The 25187-nt window shown below is 36.4% G+C and overlaps 1 protein-coding gene across 3 annotated transcripts in view; it reads right to left on the bottom strand.

Moving 5' to 3' along the window:
- Atf2 (activating transcription factor 2) overlaps window positions 1-25187 on the bottom strand; it is a 68158-nt gene that overhangs the window by 25199 nt on the left and 17772 nt on the right. Inside the window, exons 4-10 of one of the 3 annotated variants that reach the window (XM_021650428.2) lie at window positions 21074-21143; window positions 14539-14635; window positions 11601-11719; window positions 11327-11455; window positions 6733-6911; window positions 5958-6072; window positions 3043-3129 (exon numbers count right to left, since the gene is read on the bottom strand). In XM_021650428.2, coding sequence (XP_021506103.1) covers window positions 3043-3129; window positions 5958-6072; window positions 6733-6911; window positions 11327-11455; window positions 11601-11719; window positions 14539-14635; window positions 21074-21121 — 774 coding nt within the window. In that variant the 5' untranslated portion in view covers window positions 21122-21143. The remainder of the gene's footprint in view (window positions 1-3042; window positions 3130-5957; window positions 6073-6732; window positions 6912-11326; window positions 11456-11600; window positions 11720-14538; window positions 14636-21073; window positions 21144-25187) is intronic. The other 2 variants (XM_021650429.2, XM_021650430.2) reach the window with 2 other exon arrangements.

Below are 25187 nucleotides of genomic sequence, written 5' to 3'. Positions count from 1 at the left end.
AAAAGAATTTCCTTTAGTGTCTGTTCCTCTTGGGTCAGTTTGTAGGATAAAAACCACACTGAGTATGTGAAAGTGTCCAGACACATTTACCTCAATAGTCTCGCATTCCTACTCTACTCAGCTTTTATTTTCTGCATGCATGTCAAATTAACCCCTCCCCCTTAATACCATATTTAAATATAACACATATAACAGATCACATCTCCAATGAAGGTCTCTGGTCATTAAAAAAAAAGATTCAACTCAATATTAAACAGGATTGACCTGAATGTGGTAAAAATACGAAAAGTTTTCCTGTTCAGCGTTTGCATTTTTCTCTCAGCACAATCAGTAACTAGATCATTTATGAACCTCAGTCATTCTTTATCCAGGTGAAAGACAAGTTTTACACTAAAGTTATCATGTGCAAATTTCAGATTGATTATTTGAATGAATAAACGGTAGTTTTAAAAAGTCTAAGCTGTATTACAAGCAATATTCTTATGTGTGCAAATTTGTATTACCATAGTGCTTAATAAAGAACTGAAGCAAATAAGAATCTAGCAATGCTAAACTATTATTTACTAAAATAATAAACTATCATTTTATCATTAATAGGCCACAGAGATACTATTACACTGATTTTGATAAATATGAGAAATTTCATGCCTCTGTCAAAAAAGTTAAGACAGGTCATGGGATATGAATTAAAAAAAAAAAGACTCTAGGAATGAAAGCTTAATCCTTTTAACTTTATAGATAAGAAATCTTAGAAAAATTAAAGCCAAGGGGCCTAGCAATACAGACCCCTAATCCTGGTACTATAAAAGCTGAGGGAAAAGGATCTCAAGTTCAACAAGGCAACAGAGTGAGGTCAAAGCCAGCCCGGGCAATTTAGTGAGACCTTATCTCAAAATAAAACAAAAAATGGGAGGTGAAGATCTACCTCAGTAGCCGAGTGCTTGCCTAGCCTATATGAAGGGAAAAACCCAAAGGATGGCAAATACAGAGTCAGGAGCTTATCTCCTGATTCCTATGTAATCTATAGCTCATCTTTAAAAAAAACTTTTCAATGATTTATTTTTATTTTATATGCATTGGTGTTTTGTCTGGATGTATCTCCGTATGAAGGTATTGGATACTCTGGAACTGGAACTATAGACAGTTGTGAGCCACCATGTGGGCGCTGAGAGCCGAACCTGGGTCCTCAGGAAGAACAGGCAGTGCTCTTAACTGGTGAGCCATCTTTCCAAACCCTTTGGCTTATCTTTTAAAATAGTAAAAGTACTTTAATGTAGAAAGCACATTCCCTTTTAATCACATGCAATGTTTTCTAACCGACACCCTAGCTAGAGAAACTTGTTTAACTGTTCAGTACTGCTGTCAGAGCTTCTACTTCATTTCAGCTGTAGGATTCAGAGCCTCCACAAGGAGGAGTTTAATGCACAGTCCGAATCAGACAGATTACAAGCAACACTACAATTTTATTCTCTAAATAAGTGAGTATATACCATGTGTGTCTTTCTCCTTCTGGGATACCTCACTTAGAATGACGTTTCTAGATCCCACGATATGCATGCAAATTTCATGATTTCCTTGTTTTTAATTGCTGAGTAGTATTCCATTGTGTAAAAATACCACAATTTCTATATCCATTCCTCCGCTGATGGATATCTGGGTTGTTTCCAGGTTCTGGCTATCACAAATAAAGCTGCTACAAACATGGTTGAGTAAATGTCCTTGTTGTGTACTTGAGCAACTTTTGGATATATGCCTAGGAGTGGTATAGCTGGGTCTCGAGGAAGCACTATTCCTAATTGTCTGTGAAAGGGCCAGATTGATTTCCAAAGTGGTTGTACCAGTTTACATTCCCACCAGCAATGGAGGAAGGTTCCTTTTCTCCACATCCTCTCCAGCATGTGTTGTCACTTGAGTTTTTGATTTTAGCCATTTTGATGGGTGTAAGGTGAAATCTCAGGGTCATTTTGATTTGCATCTCTCTGATGGCTAAAGAGGTTGAGCATCTCTTTAAGTGTTTCTCTGCCATTCTATATTCCTCTAAGAGAATTCTCTGTTTAACTCTGTACCCCATTTTTTAATTGGATTGCTTGAGTTATTGCTTTTTAACTTCTTTAGTTCTTTATTTACAACCTATAAGATATGATAAACATAATGAAATCTAAACACCTAAAGAAGATAAACAAGAAAGAAGACCCAGGGTAAGATGATCAATCTTCACTTAGAAAGACAAATGAGATGGACATTGGATGTAGGAGAAAACAGCAAGAGGACAGGAGCCTACCACAGAGGGCCTCTTAAAGACTCTACCTAGGAGTGTATCAAAGCAGATACTGAGACTCATAACCAAATCTTTGGCAGAGTGCAGGGAATCATGAAAGAAGGGGGAGTTAATATGACCTGGAGAGAGGATAGCAACTCCACAAGGACCAAATATATCTGGGCACAGGAGTCTTTCTCCAACCAAGGACCATGTATGGATATAACCGAGAACCTCTGCTTGGATGTAGCCCATAGTAGCTCAGTATCCAAGTGTATTTTCCTAGTAAGGGGAACAGGGACTATTTCTGACATGAACTCAATGGTGGGCTCTTTGACCTCCCCACTCCCCAAGGAAGGAGCAGCCCTGCCAGGCCACAGAGGAGGACTCTGTAGCCAGTCCTGAAGATACCTGATAATACAGGGTCAGATGAAAGGGGAGGAGGTCCTCCCCTATCAGTGGACTTGGAAAGGGGCAGGGAGGAGATGAGGGAAGAAGGGTAGGATTGGGAGGTAATGAGGGAGCAGGATACAAAGTTTAATAAAATGTTAACTAATAATAAATAAATAAGCCAAAAAAAAAAGAGCCAAAAATTTATTCTCAGCTCACCTTTTATATTTAAAGTGTCATTGCCAAGTCACTACACTAATGGAAGCCCTTTTCCCCCCAAAATTTCTGGTTATTCTATAGTATAATACAACCCACAACTTTATAAGATGTTGGCCTTAATGGAAAATAAATTAAGAGATTCAATAAATGTTCAAGACAAAACAAACTTTGCTTACCATTTTTGCCTCTGACTGCACTGGCTGAGGGGAGGAAGGGCCTGGAATTCCTGGAACACTAGGCACCATGGTAACTGGCCGAACAAGCTGTGTAAAAGATATTGAAAATAACTTCAACTCAGTATTTACAAAATGTGCATTTTTTATTACACATGATTATAATTTATACCTTTGGATTTAGAAAATTATAAATGTTAGCTACAGATGATTATATGTTTGCACTGAAATCGGATGAACTGTACCACCTGGTTTATCTTTCAAAAGTTGTCAATTTCTCTGAAATACTAATCTCCATGTTTTAGCCTTTCTCAAAGGGCTGTATTCACCCTCCCAATTCACCTCCCAGGATTATATCAAAGGCCTTCCTTGTGCTTTTGAGGCAAGTGCTCTATTATAAAGCTGTATCACTAGCCATCATTTTACTTTTGCTTTTTAGAGACAGGATTTATAAGGTTATTTTGGACGGCTTTGAACCAACTTTGTAGTCCAGGGTAGGTTTGAATTTGCATTCTTTTTCTCTCAGCCTTCTAAGTAGCTGGGCTAACAGGCCTGTGTCAGTTGGCCTGGCTTTAACTGTTCTTTCTTATAAATGCATAACATTCAGGGCTGGAGAGATGGCTCAACGATTAAGAGCACTGACTATTATTCCTGAGGACTTGGGTTCAATTCCTAGCACCCACATATCAGCTTACAACTGTCCATACTTCCTGTTCCAGGGGATCCGACACCCCCACATAGACATGCATGCAGTCAAAACATCAATGTATATAAAATAAAAATAGATTAAAAAAACTGAAAAACTGACTGATGCAAAAATTTGTAGGTTATCTCTTAAATTCCAATTTTGCATTTAAAATTTTGCATTTGACATGTTAACATATTGTATAATAAAACAGAAGCTGGTGTCCCTGACAAGTCAGAAAATACTTTAACAGGCTTTGCCACTTTTGCTTTTCACTTAGCAATTGTTATGTGAACAGTGTTAATCTTTCATTGCAAATTGCTTTCAATAAAGGCACATTTAAATGGATAACCATTTTATCCCAAATAAAAAGATTGTTTCTTGCTTTAAAAATATCTTCAAAAAAGACAAAACAAACCTTATACCTTAGTCTTCACTAAGTCTTTTAAGTAAAGCATTTTGAGTAACAAGGTTCTATTTAAAGAAGACAAAATATTTTGGAATTGCCTCAATCAATAGTAATTTTGGATGTTTAGAGTGCTTAAAATTCCCAGCACTCAGGTGGATTTCTGAGAGTGCAAGGGCAGCCTGGTCTACATAGTTCCAGATCAGCCAGTGGGATCCTGCTTCAATAGGAAGGAAAGGAAGGAAGGAAGGGAGGGAGGGAGGGAGGGAGGGAGGGAGGGAGGGAGGGAGGAAGGTTGGAAGGTTTTAAAATAAAGTTAATACGCAATATGCTACTAATATTGCTGAGAATACCCAAACCACAAAGTTTAGAGTGTTGCTACAAGTAGCCTTTTAAAAATAATATCAAAAAACTATATAGTAAAGGATTATACCACATGAATCAACACTATGTATCCATGTAATAACAGAATAAAACAAACTTTTTACATGTATTTATTTTGTATCTATGTTCCCACACTCATGCTATGGCACACATATGGAGGTTAGAGGACAATTTGTTGGAATTGGCTCGCTCCTTCCACCATGTGGGATATGGGGATTGGAACACAGGCTGTCAAATATGGTGACCAGTGTCTTTATCCACTGAGTCATGTCACCAGTCCCAGAAAACAAAACTAAACCAAATCTATTTAATTATATGAATGACTAGGACTTGAAGTATTCTTTATAGGAAATTATTTAAGAAAAATTCAAAACATGCTGTATCATAAATTATGGAAAATGAAAATAGTATGTTTTGGACAACTTTGCTTGACATGTAACAGTGCTCTTTAGGATGAAAATGTAAATGTACAAGACTCATTTGAAAATATGCTATTTGTGAAATATGAGGATAGGAAAAATAGCAATTTTTCATCATTTCAAATAACTGTGCTTTTAAATGAAAACTTCATTTTTCACTTATGTGCATGTGTGCTTATCTGTGTGTGCAGATGCCCACAGAGGCCAAAATTGATGGATCCTCTAGAGCTGGAGTTATAGTCAGTTATGAACGACCCAAAATGGGTGCTGGGAACTAAATTCAGGTCTTTTGCAAGAGCTATTCAAGCTCTTAAGCAAACATCTTCAACAATGTTTTTCAATGTTTACTAGACAACTCAATATAGTTAATTACCTTGTCTACATTTTCCAAAATTTGTATATTTAACATGTGCCTCATAAAACTTCTTTTGGATTTTCTCATAACAAAGTAGCCCAGGCTAGCCTCAAGTTATTATATAACTCAGGCTAGCTTTGAACTTTTCATCCTACCTCTGCCTATTGAATATGGGGATTACCGGCATGTGTCACCAGGCCTAAATCTGTATGTCTAGACCTTAATATGCTTGGGTCACCAAAGGAGTTCTACAACTTCATGTAATCACAAAGGACAAGTGTTCTTGTGAAGAATTTTTATAACTACATATACCATAGCTATGACAGCATCCCAATACAAATATCTTAAAATAAGAAGTTGGAATATTTAAGTTCTACAAATCTAGTCAAACTGAAATGAGTCGAATCCAGAAATAGTACAAAAAAACAAACAAACAAAAAAAACCCAGAAAACAATGGGGAGAAGAGGAAAATGTTTTCTATCCAATCATGTTTGCCTGGATAGTATAGTTGATTATAGGTATCGATGAATAAATATTACTCCCCATTAATAAGCATTTTGATAGATTATATTTAGTAAGCCAATCAAGCAGTTCAACTATATTTTCTGGTTATTTTATCAAGACCAGTTTTGACACAAAGACTTAAATGGTCTAACTTTCCAACTTACTGGGACTGCAGCTGGAACATGCACATTAGAACTTGTGATTGATGCAGGAATAGCAACGGGCATGGTTTGTCCATTAGGAAGATGTAATAGAAGAGGAAATGGGCCTGGTACAGGACTAAGAAAAACAAAACAAGGGAAAATGTAAAGATCTATAGCAACCACCACCCCTGGAAAATTAACAGTTTTTGTCTTTCCAGTACTTAAAAATCAGTTTTCTAACTTCCAAAAGGCAAATTCCAAAACTTAGGTATTTTTAATTGCATCTTAAATGCATAAACATGTATAAGTGTTAAAAAAAAAACTTGGTTAAAAAAATTATGGATTTCCAATTTAAATGCATAAACATATATGAGTGTTTAAGAAAAAAAAACTGGTTGAAAAAAATCATGGATTTCCAATTTGTGAAATGAAAAAAATTCTCATCAGAAAGTTCTTGGGATTTACTTTTAAGAACTGAGACAAATGTCATCTTGAAATGGAGTAACTATGTTTTGTGTCAAACAGCATAAAAATAAGACCATCTTAACTTATAGTCTATGTTCACTGTTGTTTCTTGACTAAGATTTAGATATTTATTTTCCAATGTGTTAGATAATATTATTTTTAAAAGAATATTAAAAGTTTCCAAAAACCAAGACAGGCAGATCATACACACACATACACACACTCATACAAACACACGATATAATTCAAGTAATTAAATATCCTAGGAAAAACCATAGTAAGAAAACCCTAACAACTCACAAACAGTCAGTGGCTGACTGGAATCACTTACACAATTGGCCTGTTAGAGGATGGTGCCTGGGTGATTACAGTACTTGAGGTTGGTGAAGGGACTGCTTGTTGAATAATGACACTTGAGTCAGAGCTTGTGAGCAGCACATTGGGAACCTGTAAGGATGCTGGACGAACGATAGCTGATGTGGGCTGTGCAGTTTGTGCCAATGGTACTTCCTATTTAATTTTAAGATAAATAAAGGGTGGTATTTAAAAATGCAAGTTAATTCATGTACCTCAGTGAACAGAATGTAACACATTTCTGAAAGCAACAACTAGATAATACTTAATGCTCCTCCAAGTAAATTAATATCTAAAGTTAACTGAAAATATCTAAAATGCAGTTAAGTTCAAATGCAATTCTCAATTGTTAAGTTCAAATGCAATTCTCAAAATTAAAAAAAAATCTGTGTTTTTTTTTTTTGTTAAGTGTGTTTTTCTAGCAATCTAAAATAAACTAGGCTGGGCTACTTAGCAATGATTCTGTGAGAATTTCAGTAAGAAATATAAATAAAATACATTGTCAATAAGCAGAAAACAAAATACTGAAAGAAATGCCCTCTCCTATTTGCTTGTTGTATTGCCTAAGCAAGAAACTGATCCAGCAAGGTAGTGCTATGACTTAAACAGATTTGGTGTTTAGAAATGTTTTAAGATACATGCTGGCACATGCCTTTAATCACAGCACTCAAAGGGGCAGAGGCAGGTGAATCTCTTGAATTTGAGGCCAGCTTGGTCTACATAGTCAGTTCCAGGACAGCCAGGGCTACAGAGAAACCCTGTCTCAAAAAACAAAACAAAAAAGGAATGCTTTAAATTAAAAGAAATGTTTGCTAGTCTCAGGTAGTTTTTCATGGTGTAACAATTTTTTAGTATCAAACGACCAAATAATGATATTATAAATTACACAAAATTAGTAACTATTGCCAAGAACTTGCCAAACTGAAGGGAAATAGAATTTGTGCATTAGTCAGGATGATTCTTAAAATATTTCCCCTTAGTTTTACAGATAAGAAGAGAGATGAGGGCCTTATCCTGAACTCCTTGACTAGTGTGTTTTTTTGAACTGGTCTTTATACTGCTTACAGCTGAAGTCTTATTAAAATACTAGAAAGAGAAATCGGTAACAGTGTAACTACAGTTTTTAGCACAGTTGAAAACTTAAGAACTAGTGAGCAGAGTGACAAATGGGTAAAAAAGTCAAGGGAACTTTGGACTAAAGTAGATGTTAAATGTTCAGCAATAATGTAAGACATTTAACAGAGGATAAGGTAGAGCTGGACACTGTAATAGTGAGGGAAGAAAAACTTGCAAAAGAAATCTGATCTGATATTGAAAGAATCAAGAGGAGGACATGCTATGGAGAAGGAAGTAATGCTAGGTAGGAAAAAAACCTTGGCATATTCAATGAACAAAGAGAGTAGCGTGAGGCGAAGATGGATGGGTAGATGAGTCAAGATCAAAGAGGCTTTTCCTAAGGAATGAATATAAATTCTCTTCAACAGCAAATCAATGAGGAACTTTCATCAGGTATAAGAATGACTCAATGATTTATTATTATTTACTTTTATATACATGAGTATTTTGTCTGTATGGTAGGTCTGTTGGGCTGGAGAGTTACAGACAGTTCGGAGATGCCGTGTGTGTGCTGGGAATTGAACCTAGACCCACTGGGAAAGCAGTCAGTGCTCTTAATAGTTGACCATCTCTCCAGCACCGAATCAACGAATTTTTAAGTTCTCACACTCAGAACTAAGAAAAGCATTTCAGACATAGAAGCAGGTTAGGTTAGTCTACATGGTAGCATCCATCCATACACAGTCCCAACAACTTGGGAAACTGACATTACTAATATTAATTATTATTATGAAACTAGTTTAGGGAATATGAAGAAACCTTGTGATTTACAACAAAAATAAAGGGATGAGGACAGCTGTTCAGTAGTCTAGAATACATGCTTGGGGCCCTCAATTCCATTCTCAGCACTGGAGGTAGGGAGAAAGAGAAGTAGGAGTGTTGGTAAACTGAAAGATGATAGCTAAGACAGCAACAGTGAACACAAAACAGTAAGATTCAAAACATACTTGGTAAGTAAACATACTAAGATTTGCTACTAGTTTCCAAGTCAAGTTAGAAAAGAAAGAAAGGTGATGCCTAAAGGCTTCGCTTAAATAAGTAGATGGATAGATTTTTCTTTCTTTTTGTTGAGGGATGGTGCAGGGAGGGGGTTGGGAGGGAGAGACAGGGGCTTGCTACATTGCCCAGGATGGTTAAAATTTGTTTAGTAGCACAGGCTAGCCTTGACTTTGCAGTAGTCCTGACACTAGCTTTCTCGTGCAGGAATTACAAGAACTATACCATGCATGGCTGGAGAAAATTTTCTCAGAGGAGAAAACAGGAAAGATTTAAGGACTTTGTTTTAGACATACTGATATGCTAACACAGACTTGTATCTACAAGTCTGGCAATCAGGAGAGATTCCTGGGCTGATAAAAATTTGGGAGTTATGAGTTTATAGTTTCTAAAATTAGAAGTCTTGATGGAATTGCCTAAAAGAAAATTAGAGAAGGTCCAGAACTGATTTACACAACTTAGCGAGACTATGTACAACCTACAAGGAACTGATGACTAAGGAATGCAGAAGGAGCAACCCTAGAAAAAGACAAAGTAGCCACAAAAAAAGAAAACTAGAAAACATAAAGGGAAAGGAATGCTCTGCAGGGAAATAAGACTGTTCTCAGGATCCATAATAACTATAATAAATGTGGAAATGACCATATGTTAAGAAAGAAGAGAGTAATTAGATATATCAAGATAATGATAAAGTATAACCATTAAAATTATGATTTTGGGAAATCTAATGAAAGGGAGTATGTGCTTAGCTTCAAGAATTCTAAGGTTAGGGAATGTAGCTGTGGCAGGGTGAATGCCTACGCGGAATACATTCAGTTCCCAGTACTGGGGATGGAGTAGTATAGAATAAGAAAATAAATAAAGTATTACTGCACACCTATACCATCTGTTTGCCATTCAATGTAAATGTTATTAGGCAAAAAAAAAAAAAAAAAATTAAATGAAGAACTTTATAAAAATTACAGTAAGTCAGGTTAATTTATTATTGAAACTGAAAAGATACATTTAGTACAGTCTACATATAGTGTTTATAACACCTACAGCAGTATAAAGTAATGTTCTAGGCCTTCCTTCACATTCACTTGACACTCACTCACTTAGTCCTGCAGTGTCAACTCCACTCTGGAAGCTTTACTCATGGTAACTGCTCTATAGAGTGTTCCCTTTATAATTTTTTATACTGGTGGTTTCTGTGTGTGTTGATACAAGTATAGGTGTATGTGTACATGTTTGTGTGTGGGGATGCAGGCATGCACACTTAGAGGACAGAGGACAACTTTTGGGTGAGCTCTTTCTATCTTGTTTGACACAAGTTTGTCTACTACTGTATAAACTAGGTGGCAGGCCTGAGTTTCTGGAAGTTTCCCATCTCCTCCTCTCACCTCCCTTCAAGGGAATGAGGGACTACTGGTGCCTGTGCTACTGCATCGATAGCACAATGTGGGCTCTGGAGAGCAAAACTCAGGTTCTCAGGCTTATGAAGCAAGTTTAACTCACTGAACCATCTCCCCATTCTCCATTTTTAACTGTGCCTTTCTATATTTAAATACAAATAGTAGTATAATTACCTACATAATCAATACAGTAATATCAAGTAGTACAGGTTTATAACCTGGGAATGACACGCTGTAACACATAAGTATGTAGGAAGCTATATTGTATACATTAGTGTAAATATACTATGTTTTGGACAGAATGATGAAATTGCTTTATGACATTTAAGGACATATCCCTGCCAGTGATACATGACTATATTCTCATGGTAGAAATTTATTCACATTATAATTTTACGAAAACATTTTTAAAAGGAACAGTCATCGTTCCTTTATGTGTAGGCACAGTGCTCCTAAATAAAAATGCTTATGTGTTTTCCACATGAAAAAGTACATATCATAATGTAGGTCAACACATCACTATAGCCCAGAAAGCCCAACTTACTAATTCACTTAAGAAAATATCACTCATTGTTAATATCAAATATATACTGTGGAGTAATAATTACTCACTCTTGAATATCCTGCTCAAATAGTTTCAGATGTAAAGATTTCTCATATCTTCAAATAACACCCGTTTTTCTAAATGGGTTGCTATTCTCTCTCTTCATTGTTTAGTAAAGATGATGCTCTATGAAGATGGAATTTTCCTAAGGTATTCACACAAGATTTTATACATAAAACCTACAATCTAACACTGAATTATGTAAAACTTAACACATTAATGTTTTAAAGAGATTAAAGATAATCAAGTTTGAGAACAGTGAGCTAATAAATTGATGAAGGTGCTTTCCACCAAGCCTGAAAATCTGAGCAATACCTCAGACCTATATAGTGTACGAAGAGAGTTGATACCTACAAGTTGTCCTCTGACCTCCACATGCCATGCACACCCACAAATATAAACAATAAACGGCATGTAAAAAATTAAATTTTATTTAACGTAATCTTTCCCACGGTTCTAACCTTTTCATCACTGGTAGTAGACTCAGGGTGAGGTAAAGGGCTATCCTGGTGAGTTGTTTCTACAACAGAAGGTTCCTCAATTTTGCTTCTTATGATGGGTGTTGCAAGAGGGGACAAATCTAGAGGCATCTAATGCAAACAATAAAGAAAACTTTGTAAAGTTAAAAAACAGCCAATCAAAATGCTTAAATTGATTGAGAAACTAGGAAGTGAAAACCATCATTACTTTTTCATCAAAAGTATTATTCTTATAATTTCATGGTTAACAACATACTTTTTTAATGTCATCTTCTGAAGCCTTCTTGAATTCATTCTCAAATGGACTTGCCAACTCATTAAATAAACCCACTTCTTCACAGTTTTTTAGGAATCTTGTTGGTGTTGGAGTCTGATCTGAAATAAATGTCAAGAAGTAAGCACACAAATATGAATGATCATGTTAAGATTATAAAATGCTGCTAGCAAACTAACAAATCAGTAGGTATGGCTCAGTCAAATGTTACTGCTCTTTGAAGAGATGTCTTTCTTTAAAACAAAACGTGGTTAAGCTCTATTCTATATCAAGATATTTTGCCAATGGCATAAAAATTCTTTTAGGCTTAGTGTACTACTCTGAGTAAAGTGACATAAACATATTTGGGAGAAATAATTACTATTATCTAACAAAGTAATAAGAATTTTTAAAAGTTATAGCATTAAAAATTATGATGTTAAACGCATACAATTTAGAGAAAACTAAGAGAGCAAATACATGTTTTAACTTGGCATGTTTACTAGCTGCTCAAAAAGTATTATAAAGTCAAACTTAATGTACAATTCCACACCAAAATACTGAAAGGGAAAAAAGTTAAAGCAAAAGTCCCCCCCCCCAAATGAAACCCTTCATACTACTATGCAAACTCAACTTTCTTATAACCTGAACTATTTCAAGTATATTTGAATATGTACTCTTAATACGTATACTAATATATATTCTGAGTATTAATGTATTGTATGTAGAACAAATGAATGAACAACACAAAATTTACCAGTCTTTCCAACTTAATTTTATTATTTTGAGGGATATTTGTTTAGAGTTGGTAGTACATTAAAATTTTATTCACAGTTTATGCATTTTAGGACAACAATTTTAGAGGTTATACACAGACTCTAGTCTACTTAGTACAGTATTGGTTTAAGATAAGATCTTTTTAGCTGAAGGTCAGGTATTTGTTAATTAGTGAGTTTCTAAGTAGGTATTACAACTTTATCTTTGCCCCTCACATGTATTTCATATAAATATTTTTAACAAAAACAATACACTAATCACACAGGTTAGACGTAGGGCAGGCTTGTCTTAGACAGTGTAAACAATATCAAGATTACTCCAGGGGTCCTCTTCAGTCATAATCTTACTCATATTTAATCTTTAAAATATACTCTGGATTTTAACCCCAAAAGCCTCCAAAATAATATTTTAATGAGGTTTTTACGCATATATATCAGCTTAAGTTTATTTTAATTCAAATCAACCAATATAAATTTGATTACTGTTCACACCCGAAGGATTTGTCTAAGCTGATTGGTATGAACACAAAGAGGAAGCTGTCTAGAAAATGCACAAGCTACATCACTTTTACTGATGATTCTTTATTGGTACCATCGACTTAAGGAAAGTCACCAAAGACACAACTGGCTAACATGGAAATTGCTTAAGGCTATTTGATATCATCATCAATCATCACGCTCTATTCGCAATTATGTTAAATTCTTTATCTCACTGTTAGTAAAAATACTGTGACTAAACATGTTCTATTTTTATATTGTATTGAATGTAAAGTAACTTCTAGGAACCAAATTAGGAACATTCTTGAGTTGAAAGTTTACAGAGAATGTCTAAGACAGTAAATGTCAAGGAAACAAAGACCTTCATACCCAGAAAAACCCTTTCTAGGAAGTTTTTGAATTTTGTTTATTTACTGTTCTTTAACTTTTGTTGTGGTCCTACTTATTATTTACACATTCCAAAGAAGTGCATGCCTCTTTCTGTTCTGTGTTTTTACTTGCAGTAATAAAGACTGTCAAAATTTCCCCTCCTTCAGTTGGTGTTAATAAATCACCATCTTTTTGCTATCTCTCATTTATTCATTACAAAAAAACATAGTACTGAAAGCAGAGGAAGAACCAGCTGATACTGCCCTCACATCTTTCCAAAACACTGTATATGGTGTTTTGAGTTCTAGACCAAGTTATAATTTAAGAATACTATTTCTATTCAGTATTCAAGTTAATTCTAGAACCATATAGACTGAACTTCACAAAACAAAGAATTCTAGACTCTATATTTATGATATGCATATCTCCAGGTCTGATAGTGAAGAGCTAAAATATATGTGAAATGTGACACAAAACTTATCACAATATTTATTTAGAAGAGAAGCAAATGTACTGAAATTATGCATAATATGTATTATACAAATATATAGCTATGTGTATACATAAAAAACATCAAAGAAAACAGCTAATGTAAGATAGAGTGACAATAAGCTAATGCATGAATTGGGTTTCTCTTTTTACAAATGAAAAATAATGATGTGTTTAGGATGATACTATATGATTATAAGTTGACATACACACACACACACACACACACACACCACACACACACACAAATACTAACTGAACTTGGGTTTCCTTTATGAAGAACACTTTATTTTGCAGTGCTGGGGATTAAAACCTGAGCCTTGTGAATGCCAGGAAAGCACTATACTACTCATCTACAACCCAGCTTCAGAGTACTTCATTAATAAAACATTTCATAGGAAACATTTTTAAACAAAATTTTAATGACCAAGTTTAGGAAGTATTTGATCATTTACTATCTTCTCAAAGTTTTGAAAACCAGGTGCATTGACAATTAAAAGAAACACTAAAGACCAATGAGTTCGGTTATCAGTTAAATATACACTTTGTAAAAAGCATGAATGTTCCACAGTTTCTAATTAACTTCCATTAAACTGACTGCAAATGGGTATTTGAAAAGCACACACAAAAAAAATGAAATGATCAAAAGAATATATAGAAAAGTAATGGGTAAATATATGTTGCCAACATTTATTGGAAATTAAGCAAATGGAATACTACCAGACTATAGTATTTACACAGAATACACAAAAATTGTGCACATTCTGGGTGAAATAATATATAAGCCATTAATAAAAACATATACTAACCAGCCACAATGACACTGTCATTACGTGCTGGACCAAATTTCAGTGTCATCTCATGTTTATGTTTATGGACAGCCAAATGATCCTCGTTGGTAAAACGCTGTGGCGAAAAGTGTTAAAATATAGTTAAGATTTTCAATTTGATCAAAGAAAACTGATAAGGATATCAATTTCCACAACATGTGAAACCACCGTAAACAGTGAAATACCAGCTTATATACTAAAGACGATCAATCTACTGTTAGCACACAAAGACATTGTAGATTTCAAATAATCATAGAAATCCATTACTGGAGAACAAGAAACAACAGTATATAACTCATTTGAGAGATTTAAAACCTGTGGCAAAAAAATAAAATAAGATGGACCACTATTCTTTTATTATATCAAAGAAATATGTATTTCACAGTTCAAAGACTTTAAGATATTATATTTACTTAGATGTAAGATTACTTACCACTTCCTAACAGAAAATATTCTAAAAATGACTCCTGTGAAAAATTAAGAAATAAATCTGAGGCCAGGTGTGGTGGTGCACAACATTAATCCCAGCACTAGGGAGGCAGAGCTCTATAAATTTGAGGCTAGCCTGATCTACATAGAAAGAGTTCCAGGTCAGCCAAGGCTAAGACAGGGTAAAACCCAATCTCAATTAAAAAAAAAGAAAAGAAAAGAAGAAAAAAAAAGAGAGAGAGAGAAATCTGACTTTATATTATAATTTACAGGGTGTACAATAAAGATTCAGGGTCCCGTTTATAAATTGATAATTTCTTCACAGTAATAACAGAAGAGGATTATATTGAGAACAAAGTCTTTCTAAGAAGGTAACGTCTTTGACAAAAACCTTGAATCTGATTATTTCTACCAAAATTGCCTAAGATTTTTAGTCTTAATGACATGACTGTAATCACATATTTTTAATTTTTATTTTTTATATTAATTACTGTTTATTCACTTTGTATCCCAGTTGTAGCCTCCTCCCTACCTCATTTCTTCCCATTCCAAGTCCACTGACAGGGGAGGTACTCCTCTCCTTCCATCTGATGCTAGCTGATCAGACCTCATCAGGACCGGCTGCATTGTCCTCCTCTGTGGCCTGACAAGGCTGCTCCTCCCTCGTGGGTGTGTGTGTGTCAAAGAGCCCACTATCAAGAGGCCATGTCAGAGACAGTCCCTGTTCCCCTCACTAGGGTGTCCTTAGTATAACTGTTAAGACGCTAGTATCTATTACCGGTGTCCTAAGTCCAGCACACAAACCTCAGGTTCAATTTGTAAAAAAGATTTATTTTCTTTTTATTTATGTTCATGTACGTGTCTATGGATGCTTGTAAAAGCAAGAATAATGTATTCCACAAGGCTGTGATGTGCATGCTGGGAACCAAACTCCTTTCCTCTGACAGAGCTTAAGCACTCAACTACTGAGCCCTCTCCAGCCCTCCAGCTTCAAGTTAAAAGCTCCCATTAGTCCGGCTGTGCTCTGAACTTTTATTATTGGGTCTATCACATAAGACTTATCTTCATGTCTACCCTTCTAAGTAAGCTGAACACTTCCTATGACCTCCAAATCTGCCACAAGCATTACAGAAATGCTAATGGAAAAAAGTGAACTCCTTAAAATACAGTTGATTCTTAAATCTGAAAAAGGCAGAAGAGAATCAAACCTTATTTACTTAGAAAATTAGCCCATTTTATAAGACTATTGCTTCTTCAGAACCTCTCTGTTCCATATTGAAGGAACCCTTCTATGCTTCTGTCCCTTGTTTTCTCCATTCGTTAACTACACACTCACTGGGAGAACAATCCAACTCGTCTCTGCTCAGGCTATCTTCCTATTTATCCTTTAAAAAAAAAAATCTTCCCACAGTTGGTGAAATGAGTGATGATGTGTCTGACAAGCACTTCAGAAACAAAGATCCCCAGACAAAGAGCACATTGAAGAGCTTCTTGACACTGTTGTTTTTATCCTTATATTAAAATTGTCCATGTTGTACTTTACATTCCACATTAAATCTTCATGTAAGATTCATTTTAGTTTCACAGAACCAACCAATGTGACTTTTCTATAGAAGGCAATCACTAAAGCATTTGTGTATAAGCTATCTTGTTGTAAGTGCCACATTTAAAAAACTGTGAAGTTGTCAAAATTAAAAGGTAAAAACTCAGGAAATTTCACCTATAATTTTTATTCAACTACTGCCCTCCGCTTGGGTTAGTTTGGCCATAAATGTCAGAGCTGGAGGTATAGTCTGTTGGTAAAGTGCTTGTATGAAGTTAGCCTTACTGGATAGTCAGCAGGCACAGCAATAATCACAATCAAAGAATCTTAACCAAATGACCTAGAACATCACATTGCCTGCTGTGTAATGTGACAACAAAAGGAAACTCTGTCTTAAGAGAAAGAGTGACTACATGAAACTATAAGGCTCATGTATTTATAAATTCTCATACAAGATTCAAAGCTCAAACTAACTCTTAGTTACAAAGACAGCAACATTTTTTAATGTGAAGGACAAACTACACTCAAATTGGTATCTAATACAGGTGAATCTGACCTTGGAAAATCATTCCAGATAATTTGTATTTAACAAAAAGCTTAGAGAATAAGAGTTAAAAAAAACAAAAACAAACAAACAAACAAAACCAAATATGGTTCAAGTGAGAAAAAAGTTATATATATAAAGGATTCGGATTCTTTTTAAATACACACTTATACAGTAACTATTAAATGCAGAGATAAAATTTATTTATAGAATTTATGTGACCTGTTTCCTGTTTCCCAGACAAACTAGAGTTTTAGCATGCTCGATGGATTAGGCCACCTGTAACTCCAGCTCCAAAGAAGCCAATGGAGTTTTTTGCTTCCATGAGAACTGCAGTAATAGAGTCCCCTCACTCACACACCTAATTTAATTAAAAGTAATAGTTTATTTTTTTAAAATTGTGTATATTAAGAAGGGATCACACACAAAATAGCAGTAATAATTCTAGTTTACACATAAAAAAGTTAGGGCTTATTTGAGACCAAGTTTCCAAGAATGACTTCTAGAACAATACAGCAAAACCAGTTACTTTCAAAAAACTTCTAGAAACAATGCATTATCTGTTGTTGTGATTTAGAGCTCCAATATCCCTCAAAAATCCAAAGGTTTCTTTCCAGGGTGGCAGCGTTGGGGATGGTGAAGTCTGAGCCGTATGTGGGCCTTGAAGAGGTCCTTAGGCCATTGGGATGTACCCTTGGAGGGGACTGGGTGCCTCTTCATTACTTGGATTGTGACTTCAGTGGTAAGTTTTGCCCTTGCTTCTGCCTTCCCCTGGTATATTGCCTTGTTACAGGCTCTAAGCAACAGGGTTAACTGACCGTGGAGTAAAAACCTTTAAAAGTCTTTGCTGCCAAGCCTGACATCCAGAGTTCTATACAAGAACCCATGTGGTGGGAGAGGCTTACAAGTGGTCCTCTGACCTCCACATGTGCAGACAGGTGCCCACCTCCACGTACATACATATAAGTTGACCTACGTAGTTCTCTTACTTAACTTGGTACCAAATCCAAAAATAAAATTAAATCTGGTTTATCAGAGAGTTAGTGGAAACTAAAGTCATATTTTAAATTTCATTTCAAAGAATTTAAGAAAATACTTTTTACTTTTACTTAACTTTATAAAAATGTGTGTAAACTATAGCTCTAAATTAGATTTTAAGTCTACTTTTCCATCTGTTCCCCCAGTCCATCTTCCTTCCACCTTGACCACCATCATCTTCTCATTTCCTTGCTTCATAGTGCTCTGTCAATAGATGCATGTACCTCGTCATGTGTTTTCTATCTCTCTGATCTCTTTAGTGCTCCTCATTGGTCATTATACACTTCAGCCACAAAACACACAGGCAAGTTTCTTCCATATTTTCTACATAGTCCCAGTTGTCCAATGTGATCCAACTGTCACCTTACCAGAAACACATTTCCTCACCAATCTACTTTAAATGGCATCTGGGCAGGAGAGCTAGATAGCTCATTGTATAAAGGCATTTGCTCTGAAAGCCTGTGGAATTCCATCTCCAGAAAGCACATACAGGTAGAAAGAGATATCAAGTCCTTATGTCACAATTTCCACACACTAAGGGACACATGTACCTCCCACCATAATGATAAATAAAAGGTAAAGTTAGAGGGCAGAAAATATCTCAGTGATTAGTAACACTTGCTGCTCTTCCAGAGACTCCAGGTTCTGCTCTTGGCAGGCACTGGGTGACAACTGTCGAAAACGTCAGTTTCCGCAGGAACCCAGCTTCTGCCTTCCTGCTCTCCTCTGCAAGCGCTGGGTACAAGCATGGTGCAGACTTATATGTAGGCAAAACAGCCACAGACAGAACACAAAAATTCAAGACAAATGGAAATACTTCCATTTCACAGCACCCTTTCTGATAGTCCTAGGGACTACATGAATGTCATGCTAGGTTCCCAACTCAGACAACTCAATTCTTGAAAACAGATAAAAGAGTTGGTAAAACTTCGACTATTAATAAAGACATACAAAGGACTGATAAACACATCTTATAAAAGTGGTTATCTTTTCACTAGTCATCAAAGAAATGAGACAATACAACCTATGCACAAAAGGATGAGCCAAACTTGAAAGAAAGCACTAAATGTTACCAAGAATATGGCATAATTAAACATTAAATTACTGAAGAAAATATAAAGTCTTCCATTTATTTTAGAAAACAATCTTTAATTTCCTAAAATGATAGAGGAATCTATCACATGTCTCTACCATTACACTTCTGGGCAGTAATCTAACAGCATTCGTACAGATAAAGACTCTTATGCAAATTTCACTTATTTTATCTGTGATAACTAAATTTGGAAATAAGCCAGATGCTGGATGAACTGTGAATAAATTTATTCAAATGAAGAAAAGAGGGTTATTTAGCTCAGTACAATAGAGGCTGAGAGGTCAAAAATTATGGGATTCCAAACACTTCACAAAGGCCATACCTCTAAGTATGTTTAGCATATGACTTTAGTGGTTAAGTTTTCAATACATAAATTTCAGGGGGTCCAATTAAATAACAGAATCCCTGTTACATAACCATTAACCATTTTCTTTATAAACTGTTCAATGCATAACCTGTAGTATTAGTTAGTAGTCATAGAAACTAGACAAAGACAATTGAGAAATCCTGTATTTGTTATAAAAGAATTGAGAAAAATCAACAATCTCTATGAATCCATGAATATACAATCTGGAGAGTTCAGATAAGCTTACAGCAATGGAAGGCGGGTCAGAAGTTGACAACAGTGAGAGAACTTACAAATGGATACAGGGAACTTTTGGGGTGAGGAGTTATGTTCACGTCATGACTGTGTTTCCAGTGCTATGAGCACAAATACAGATGATAAATTATAACTCAGTTAAGTGATATACCTCAGCAGATAAAAGTGCTTACTTCCAAGCCTAATGACCAGAGCTTCATCTCCCCAAATGCATCAGGTACGGAGAGAGAACTGACTCCTGCACGTTGTTCTGACCACCAGACAACTGCTGTGCCATGTGTGTGCTCACACCCAAACATACAAAACACGTACAGGTGAACAAAATCAATAACTAAAAACAAAACAAAAAAACCTCCAAAGCACCAAACTTTGAAATACAGTGCAGTTTACTGTATGTCAATTATATTTCAATTTAAAATACCAAATAAAAATAAATAAAAACGAATGAAGTACTTTAATGGCTCTGAATTATACTCTCTATGTGAGTATTCTAAGCTTACTACACATTAAAAATAGATGTTTCAGCCAGGTGCAGTGGCACCATGCCTGTAATCCCAGCACTAGGGGAGGCAGAGGCAGGGGGATCTCTGTGAGTTCATGGAAGCTTGGTCTACAAAGCGAGTCCAGGATAGCCAAGGCTACACAGGAAAACCCTGTCTTGAAAACAAAACAACAAAAAAATCATCCTTCCCCCCAAAAAAATTAAAAACAAACAAAACAAAATTGATTCTTTAGTGTCTGTAATTAAAAAAGTAGGATAATGGCAAAAAGTAAGTAATAGCAATAGATTAATAATTTAATGTTTTATTAAAAATTAAAATATCATTTCCTAAATATGCTTCTACACATGCTTTGAATTAAAGATGTTAGACTTCAAAACATTAATAGATTAGTGATTCTATCTGAGGTAGGTATTAGGTAGTTTTGAGTTCAAATAAATAAAACAATTTCTATATACAGCAATACCGTTTTTATTTCCAATCAGGTAGTTTACCAATGATTTTCAATGAATATAAATCAAATGATATACTACAAATAATATAAATCCTGGGTTTTTGCCTATGGTTCTGACCTTTATTATAAGAGGAACTACTTCCACTTTCTAGAACTAGAATAGATTAAAAAAAATAATTTGTGAATGTTATGTTTTTATCTTAATTCTAATCTTAAAAAAAATCACTGCAGCAACACCTTAATGACAGTATCTCTTAGCAATGAGTTAATGAAAAAAGCATAGAAGATTATTCCAAGCAATGGACAGAGTACCTGGCCACACCCAGGGGCAGTGCATAGAAAGGGTTTGTCATCACTCATATTCCACAGGTCGTCGTACTACCTGCAACAAATCGAGAACAAATGAAATGCTGTATGGCATGTTCTGAGTGAAACACAATTTCAAATATAAATCTCAAGATCAGATTTCCACCAAAGTTGCTAACTTTTCTTTGAATGTGAAATAACACATTCTGCTGACATTTAACCCTGTCTTCCATGGGAGCCCATGTAAGGAAGCTTGAACTTACTATGAACTATTATGGGCAGAGAGAACTGTAAAAATACGAGACCACATGTGAAAGCTCAGATGTGGAGGGGAAGCCCTGGCACACCCACATCATCTCTGTGGAAAAGGCAAAGGCCGGGGAGAAACAGTCCTGGTTCCTTCATATGCCCAAAGATGGTGAGACATGACACCAGGTGGATTCCCCCGCAGTACTCGTTTTTGCTTAACCTAACTGTTAAGTCCCCTCATGCTTTCTTCTCTTTAATAATAAAAATGAGAGGTGTTTTGTTTGCACTATTCTTGAGCTCAAACAACTCAGGTCCCTCTGGCTCCCCACAGGAACATTTTTGGCATATCCTTGATCTACAGAGCCTTAGCTTCACAGGATACAGGATGGGTCAACCATCTTCCACCTTTACTGTGACGGTAGATACATGTAACATGCAAAATCTGTGCTATAGAAAATGGACATTGCCTTCAGATTGGCCAAGATCAACAAAACAAATGACAGCTCACACTGATATGGAGAAAGGGGGAACACTCTTCCAATGCTGGTAGGAGTGCAAACTTACACAGCCTCTATGAAAGTCAGTGTGGCAGTTCCTCGGGAAGCCGAAATCAATCTAGCACAAGACCCAGCTCTACCCTTCTTGGGCATATCCCTAAAGAACTCTACACTCTACTACAGAGACTTGCAGAGAAGAAGTAGTAGTAGAATGAGAGACAAAAATTAAGACCTCAGCATATCATATTCAAAATGTAAGAAAATTAAGAAAAAATTATAATTAATATCTGAATCTTGCCAGGTGTGTTGGTGCACATTTAATCCCAGCACATGGGAGGCAGAAGCAAGTGTATCTCTTAGCATATTTCAAGACAGCCAAGGCTACACAGAGAAACCCTGTCTCAGAAAAAAAGGAAAGAAAAAATATCTTGGAGGCTGGCAAAAACTGAAAGAAAAATAAAAGAGGTAAATATTGATGGTCTAAAAAATATTTCTTAGCCAGTCACTGATAGCACACGCCTTTAATCCCAGCATTTGGGAAGCAAAGGCAGGTGGATCTTCAAGTTTGAGGCGAACCTGGTCTACAATTTGAGTTCTAGGACAGCCAGGATTATACAAAGAAACCTGTCTCAAAAACCAAGAGTATTTCTTTTGTTTCTTCCTTTCCAAATAGATTTATGACTTCACAGTAATATATTTTCTTGGAACAATTTGGTACATAAAAGAATCTTAACAAACAATAAATATTCATTTTCTCAATCTGTACTTTTTACTATAGTACCCCACAAAACAAATCCTGAAGGACACACAAAACTTGTTTATGATATATAAATCCCAAAGAGAGCATGAAATGAGGATCATAAAGAAACTGTCATTAAATGATTTCCTCCTAGTTCTGAAAAGACTTTCTCCTTAGTAATAAAATGTTGACAGGCCAAACAAGTACTGTTTGAAAAATTATGGCTTTGCATAGTAAACAACTCAATTATACAATACAATTTTAGTTCACCAAACATCTTCTTTTTAAAGTTGTTAAAATATGACTGCATATTCTTTGCAGCTCTGCTCCATCAAGAGTTTATGTTGCTTCCCTTGAACTAGGCGGGTTTATAATTACTTCAACTTACAGTAGTGTGGAGGTGACAAGGGGTTGGGTCCATGTGTGTGCCACTGGGCCTGGCTTAGATCACAAGTCTTCTTAAAACATCTGCCTTGATCATGTATACACCTTGCTTGTTCTTCAAACACTACTGCCCAGGTCACTCTAGATTAGCATCTTATCATCATGATGAAAGAAGCTATTCAAACCTGCCATGTAAAGGCTTACTCTTCAAGAAACAGAGACAAATCATCTTACTGTACCATGTTGACTTCTTGACCGATTCAATCTGTGGGGATTGTTTCGTTACAACTAGGTTTGGAACATTTCTGTGTATTTATTACTCAGTAACACATAGTTTTAGAGCTTTAAAAATTTTTACAAACTGCAGCTAGAAATAAAGTAAAGCAAAAAAGGTAACTTTTAAATTTATTTTTGCAAGTCTAATGTCTGGCTCAAAAGAATAAGATGGCTGGATTCTCATATTTACTTTTTATATTCAGCCTATTATGATTCATACTCAGGCAGCTTAAGGAGAAATTCCGACTTATATGCTCTCGAGAAAGCAAAAAAAGGTGAACAACAAATTAATATTTATTATGACAATGGCTCTTACTGAAGACTCCAGAAAGGACATTTGGGATCCACACAGGACCTTGAACAACTTTATAGGAATTGATGGTACAGTTTATTACTAAAAATCACTCTCAGAAAGAAGATGTGCCAAATTTTTAGAAACACACCGTTAAGAAAGTTTCCTTTGTTGCTACATGGTAGTGGGTGGAGGAAACCCAGCGGCCCATCTGCAGACAAGCCATGCCATGCTGCAAGAATGGAAGACACCCAGAAGCTAACTTGCTACCACACGGCAGAAGACACCCAGAGGCCTACCAGCAGCCACGACATAGAGCAGGTTGGAGGAAGACACCCAAAGGCCCGGCCGTTGCATGGCCTGCCAGCAGCAGGAGCCACTGCCATGTACAAGTATGTGGTGAGCAGATGGGAGAGAAAGAGAAGAACATTTGAGCATTATCAAGAGAGGCAGAAGAGAAGTAGCCTGAGGTTAGCAGCCTGCCCTACCACCATAGTGGAGGCCATAGTGAAGTCCCAGCCTGTGATGCCGCTGAGGGCCTTGTCTGGTTCCATGGCCGTGCATGGACACATCAGGGGTCTGTGTCTATGTCTGTGGCTCATATTATCACTAAAGACCATGGGGACATCCCTGATCTGAGTTGTTGCTCATCACTGGCTATGGTACTCTGGAGAACCCCACCTCTTACTGGCTGCAGCTGCACCTTGTCTGGGCAGCATAGAGCAGGCTCTACTAATGTGGGTGTGGATGAACTGGCCCAAGGGCAGGAGATCTGACCTTGCAGGCTGCAGCACTGAGTGAGCTAGTCTGGGCAGTGCTGGAGAACTCCTCCTGGTGGTGTGGGTGCCATGGTAGTACAGGAACAAAAGAGGTGGCAGGCTGACCTCAGCTACCACCCTGATCCAGAACAAGGGCTTTGAGTTGGCTCACCCCAACATCTACCTCATCTATGAACTGCTGGAGCACATGAAAGGATCTCCATGACACAGGGCAACAAGATATCAGAGAGGAGTCCTGGTGAAGATCCACTGACAGTGGAGCAGAAGCAGGGCTCTCAGACCAGACCAATGACTCACTACCATGAACATTTCCAAGTAAAGAGGCGGACAAAAGGGTGTACTGTGGGACACACTCTGACACACGACAGCTTCAAGGTCAAGATGTTTTTTATGTTTTATATTTCTGTTTTATTTTTCTTTTAGGGGTATTTCAAGGACAGAAGGCAGATATGAAGGGACGGGAGATAGTGGAACTGGGGTGCATGATGTGAAATTCACAAAGAATCAATAAAAAGTTAAAAAAGAAAGTTTCCCCATCAAAGACCATGTGGAAGTCCATGATCCATGTTCCTGCTGCCAGTAAAGGGCAACAAAGCTCCTCTGCCATGATACTGATGGCTGCAGGCTCATTGTTGAGGAAAGACACAGAAGGCCTATGTGACAACTGCTACCACCACACAACAAAAAAGTAAAAGCCTGGACAGAGAGCCATGGAAGGGCATTCTTTAAGACTGTGGTAAAGATGCTGAAGTGTAGCCCCCACAACTGACGGCTTCTGGCGGGGATGCAGGTGAGGAAGGTCTCAGGTTTCCGTCAGCGGCTGGCCCCCAGGAGTTTGACCACGTTCCAGTAAGTAAACGGGCAACATAAATTGTACCTTTTTTCTCTCTTTTTAATTATTGGA

This window comes from Meriones unguiculatus, chromosome 8 (assembly GCF_030254825.1).
Source record: "Meriones unguiculatus strain TT.TT164.6M chromosome 8, Bangor_MerUng_6.1, whole genome shotgun sequence".
NCBI lineage: Eukaryota > Metazoa > Chordata > Mammalia > Rodentia > Muridae > Meriones > Meriones unguiculatus.
This window is presented reverse-complemented; position numbering and strand designations above follow the sequence as displayed.